Here is a 6,000-nt window from a genome sequence, read left to right on the forward strand (position 1 = left end):
GATTCGAGTCTCAGTGGTGAAACAAGTTTGCATGATCTTTTATTTGGCCAAAGAAGGGAGGGCAGTTGGTGGCGCACAGTTGACGACCATCAAACAGTGTCCCAAGATTCTGAGATATGTATTGCGGACGTCGCCGTTGTCTCAGAGAATGAGGCTAGATGACACAGTTGATGATCATTAGGCCGTCTGATGTGTAAATTAAACACGGCGGCCACTATGCAACGAGGAGTCTGGTCTGTCAGCTGGCACCGGGTTTCCCTTTTCTCCATCTCCTACTGTTTCTGTTATTACCCGTAATATCGCAAATACAGCTCTAGCCAAGACAACACTCATCACAGTGAACTACACGACACACTTAACACATTCGACACATTACTCCAAGCGAGACTGATCTACCACCGTGTCCCCCACCCCGCACTAAAAATCCCTAAAAATCAGTTACGGCTTTCGAGTTCGAAGCAATGACTAGACAGTACCCTCCCGATGCACAGGAGTAGAACAGATTGTCGTTGTCCGTCGAAGAGCACTATTTTCGCATTCATTTTTTTCAGTTAAGGCAGTAACACCAGCAACATAATAACACAACATCATATGAAACTGAATAAACTACGGAGCACTACGAGACACGAAGAAAGAGTCTGATGAGCCGTTGGATAAGAATCAAAGGTTAGTTTCATTCACGAAGAACTTCTTGAAATATTTCGAGTGCTAGTATTCATCGTCAGATTGTGCCAATATTTCACTAGTATTTACTTACCTCCTGTGCAAAAATCTTAAGGCACAGAGAGGAAAATTCAGGCGACACTGGCGAGCAGCAGTCACGGGTATAGCGTGTCTCGCAGACGCGGCGATGCCATGCAGAAGGGAAGAGCCGGCGCTTACCTGCGGCTGCGGGACGCATGGTGTATCCGCTCCGGCGTCGTCCTGCGCTGTGAGAGGCGCGCCGGCTTTGCAGCATCTGGGTCACTCACCACTCTTACTTTCCGTCGCGCTTCGCCGCCGGAAAGGTCGGCTCGGCCCACAGAACCCACGGGTGTGCGTGCCGTTGTAACGTACACGTAACACAAGCAAGTGGAGAAAGTAGCTGCTATTCGCAGACAGTTCGGGCTCGTCAAGGCCGTCCACATTTGCATTTCTTTTTTGCGGTTCGTGTCTATCCACGAACGCACACTGAGCCGATTAGAGATTGAGCACAAAGAGATAATTAGCCTCGATTTGAGGACCGTATCGTAATGTAACCCACTACAACTACTCGAAGTGTAAATAAACCCATTTAACTACCCTTGACAAAGAACCGACAATGGTATTCGATTTATTATAACAATATTTACAGGTCAGTTCAGACAGTAGTCGCAATTGGTGTGCCAGCCGCTGTGGCCGAGCGGCACTAGGCGTTTCAGTCTGGAACCGCGCTGCTGCTACGGTCGCAGGTTCGAATCATGCCTCGGGCATGGATGTGTGTGATGTCCTTAGGTTAGTTAGGTTTAAGTAGTTATAAGTCTAGGAAAAACGAATGGAAAAACTGGTAGACCTCGGGGAAGATCAGTTTGGATTTCGTAGAAATATTGGAACACGTGAGGCAATACTGACCCTACGACTTATTTTAGAAGCTAGATTAAGGAAAGGAAAACCTACGTTTCTAGCATTTGTAGACTTAGAGAAAGCTTTTGACAATGTTGACTGGAATACTCTCTTTCAAATTCTGAAGGTGGCAGGGGTAAAATACAGGGAGCGAAAAGCTATTTGCAATTTGTACAGAAACCAGATGGCAGTTATAAGAGTCGAGGGACATGAAAGGGAAGCAGTGGTTGGGAAGGGAGTGAGACAGGGTTGTAGCCTCTCCCCGGTGCTATTCAATCTGTATATTGAGCAAGCAGTAAAGGAAAGCAGTAAAGGAAACAAAAGAAAAGTTCGGAGTAGGTATTAAAATCCATGGAGAAGAAATAAAAACTTTGAGGTTCGCCGATGACATTGTAATTCTGTCAGAGACAGCAAAGGACTTGGAAGAGCAGTTGAGCGGAATGGACAGTGTCTTGAAAGGAGGGTATAAGATGAACATCAACAAAAGCAAAACAAGGACAATGGAATGCAGTCGAATTAAGTCGGGTGACGCCGAGGGAATTAAATTAGGAAATGAGACAGTTAAATTAGTAAAGGAGTTTTGATATTTGGGGAGCAAAATAACTGATGATGGTGGAAGTAGCGAGGCTATAAAATGTAGACTGGCAATGGCAAGTAAAGCGTTTCTGAAGAAAAGAAATTTGTTAACATTGAGTATAGATTTAAGTGTCTGGAAGTCGTTTCTGAAAGTATTTGTATGGAGTGTAGGCATGTATGGAAGTGAAACGTGGACGATAAATAGTTTAGATAAGAAGAGAATGGAAGCTTTCGAAATATGGTGCTATAGAAGAATGCTGTAGATTAGATGGGTAGATCACATAACTAATGAGGAGGTACTGAATAGAATTGGGGAGAAGAGGAGTTTGTGGCACAACTTGACCAGAAGAAGGGATCGGTTGGTAGGACATGTTCTGAGACATCGAGGGATCAACAATTTAGTACTGGAGGGCAGCGGGGAGGGTAAAAATCGTAGAGGGAGACCAAGAGATGAATACACCAAGCAGATTCAGAAGGATGTAGGTTGCAGTAGGTACTGGGAGATGAAGAAGCTTGCACAGGATAGAGTAGTAGGAGACCTGCATTAAACCAGTCTCAGGACTGAAGACCACAACAACAAGTCTAGGGGTCTGATGACCTCAGATGTTAAGTCTCATAGTGCTTAGAGCCATTTCAACCATTTGAGCAATTGGTGTTACGACAGTTTTCGACCAGTGTCAGAAATCTTCGGATATCACAGATCTTCAGAATGACTCTGCAGCGGACTGTGGGCTATTGTAAAAGTTCATGACAGATTAAAATTATGTAACAATCCGGTTCTCGAAATCAAATCCTCTCCTATCGCGGCCAGTGCAACCACCGACTGAACTATCCGCCTTCATAGTTTCAATTCTGTAAGTACCTCTCTCTCATTTTACAAACTTCTACCAGAAGCGTCGTTGATGGCACTGTAACAAACGTAACTTGCAAGTCCCTGAGGGCGGCATTATATTGCTGTACTTAGACTTATTCTCCGCAAGACAACATGCAGTATTAGACGGAGGGTAAATAGTGGATCATTCATACCCCCTCCCCTCCCTCTCCCCTTCATCTGCCGTCCTCTTCTATTCCAGTAGTGGATGGTACACAGGAAGAACTACACTACTGGCCATTAAAATTGCTACACCCAGAAGAAATGCAGATGGTAAACGGGTATTCATTGGACAAAGATATTATACCAGAACTGACATGTGATTATATTTTCACGCAATTTGGGTGCATAGATCCTGAGAAATCAGTACCCAGAACAACCACCTCTGGCCGTAATAACAGCCTAGATACGCCTGAGCATTGAGTCAAACAGAGCTTGGTACAGCTGCCCACGCAGCTTCAACATGATACAACAGTTCATCAAGAATAGTGACTGGCGTATTGTGACGAGCCAGTTGTTCGGCCACCATTGACCAGACGTTTTCAATTGTTGAGAGAACTGGAGAATGTGCTGGCGAGGGCAGCAGTCGAACATTTTCTGTATCCAGAAAGGCCCATACAGGACCTGCAACATGCGGTCGTGCATTATCCTGCTGAAATTTAGGGTTTCGCATGTATTATCCTGCTGAAATGTAGGGTTTCGCAGGGATCGAATGAAGGGTAGAGCCACGTGTCGTAACGCATCTGAAATGTAACGTCCACTGTTCAAAGTACCGTAAAACTGGACAAGATGTGACCGAGACGTGTAACCATGGCACCCCATACCATCACGCCGGGTGATACGCCAGTATGGCGATGACGAATACACGCTTACAATGTGCGTTCACCGCGATGGCGCCAAACACGGATGCCACCATCTTGATGCTGTAAACAGAACCTGGATTTATGCGAAAAAATGACGTTTTGCCATTCGTGCACCCAGGTTCGGCGTTGAGTACACCATCGCAGGCGCTCCTGTCTGTGATGCAGCGTCATGGGTAACCGCAGCCATCGTCTCCGAGCTGATAGTCCATGCTGCTGCAAACGTCATCTAACTGTTCGTGCAGATGGTTGTTGTCTTGCAAACGCCCCATCTGTTGACTCAGGGATCGAGACGTGGCTGCACGATCCGTTACAGCCATGCGGATAAGATGCCTGTCATCTCGACTGCTAGTGATACGAGGCCGTTGGGATCCAGCATGGCGTTCCGTATTACCGTCCTGAACCAACAGATTCCATATTCTGCTAACAGTAATTGGATCTCGACCAACGCGAGCAGCAATGTCGCGATACGATAAACCGCAATCGTGATAGGCTACAATCCGACCTTTATCAAAGTCGGAAACGCATTTCTCCTCCTTACACGAGGCATCACAACAACGTTTCAGCAGGCAACGCCGGTCAACTGCTGTTTGTGTATGAGAAATCTGTTGGAAACTTTCCTCTTGTCAGCACGTTGTAGGTGTCGCCACCTGGGCCAACCTTGTGTGAATGCTCTGAAAAGCTAATGATTTGCATATCACAGCATCTTCTTCCTGTTGGTTAAATTTCGCGTCTGTAGCACGTCATCTTCGTGGTGTAGCAATTTTAATGGCCTGTAGTGTATTATAAGTCTTCTTCTATTCTAACTCGAATTTCTCCAAATTTACTGTCGTCGTCATTACATGATATTATTGTGGAGGACGTTGACTACTACAAGTACATACTAAAGAATCGAGTAAATGACAAAAAACACGCAAATAATCTTAATAAATATAGGTTTGGAAATCAATAGTTTCCCCGATACGACGTATTATGACTGAGTACGTGAACCCCTTAGAACAGAGTCCGCGAGGATACAAAATGCACATGTGCACTTGACGACACCACGTTACACAAGTTTTTGACATGGGCATTGTTCGTATGAAGGCAGGTTCAGCAGTTCTCCTCAATCGAGGCACATATGAGTTCAAAAATCTCAAGTGCGTTGTCCACCATCGAGAAAGCGTGTCCGGAGGTCATCGACAGAGTTTAAACGTCTTTTAAATATCTCTACACACAAAAGTGTGTAGAGATATTTTGTTTGCTAGGATTATTTGACTGTTTCATTGCTCTCTAATCACCCCTTTCGTTTGGATCTATAGCAGTCAAACACCTTGTATTTCTTGATTCATATTGGAATTTGAGCTCTCGGAATTTTGAGGCTCAGGCTCCGCACGATGGAGAACATGTTTCTTGTAAAGTCTCCCATACGACTTTATTGATTTCTTTTTTTTTTTTTTACTTTCTCGTGCTAAGCAAACAGCCTACCTCTTCCTTTATCTAAATTTAACATTTTTTCACTATGAAACGATCAACAGTTCCTAGCAGTCTTTTCAGAACTTCATACCTTGCAACATATCCTTCATTCAACTTTGCCCTGTATCAAAGACACCAAAATATAGCATTCCGTTTTTAGGCCACAAGTGGCCCATCGGGAGCATCCGACCGCCGTTGCCGGCCGAAGTGGCCGTGCGGTTATAGGCGCTGCAGTCTAGAACCGCGAGACCGCTACAGTCGCAGGTTCTAATCCTGCCTCGGGCATGGATGCGTGTGATGTCCTTAGGTTAGTTAGGTTTAACTAGTTCTAAGTTCTAGGGGACTAATGACCTCCGAAGTTAAGTCCCATAGTGCTCAGAGCCATTTGAACCATTTGCATCGACCGCCGTGTCATCCGCAGATGAGGATGCGGATAGGAGGGGCGTGGGGTCAGCAAACCGCTCTCCCGGCCGTTATGATGGTTTTCTTTGACCGGAGCCGCTACTATTCGGTCGAGTAGCTCCTCAGTTGGCATCACGAGGCTGAGTGCACCCCGAAAAATGGCAACAACGCATGGCGGCCCGGACGGTTCTGGTCCATATTACGCTGCTGATAGACTCGTTAGGATTCTGGGTGCGGCCATGAAGACATTTCTTC

General features: G+C 45.6%; 1 protein-coding gene across 1 annotated transcript in view; it reads right to left on the bottom strand.

The window, feature by feature from the left end:
- The window catches only part of LOC126183580 (intracellular coagulation inhibitor 3-like), a 215,858-nt gene extending 214,852 nt beyond the window's left edge, over positions 1 to 1,006 (bottom strand). Inside the window, exon 1 of the mRNA XM_049925677.1 lies at positions 883 to 1,006. Within this exon, the coding sequence (XP_049781634.1) occupies positions 883 to 958 (76 nt within the window). The 5' untranslated portion in view covers positions 959 to 1,006. The remainder of the gene's footprint in view (positions 1 to 882) is intronic.
- Positions 1,007 to 6,000: the final 4,994 nt, after the last annotated feature.

The sequence above is a fragment of the Schistocerca cancellata genome, chromosome 4 (genome assembly GCF_023864275.1).
Source record: "Schistocerca cancellata isolate TAMUIC-IGC-003103 chromosome 4, iqSchCanc2.1, whole genome shotgun sequence".
In the NCBI taxonomy this organism is placed as follows: domain Eukaryota; kingdom Metazoa; phylum Arthropoda; class Insecta; order Orthoptera; family Acrididae; genus Schistocerca; species Schistocerca cancellata.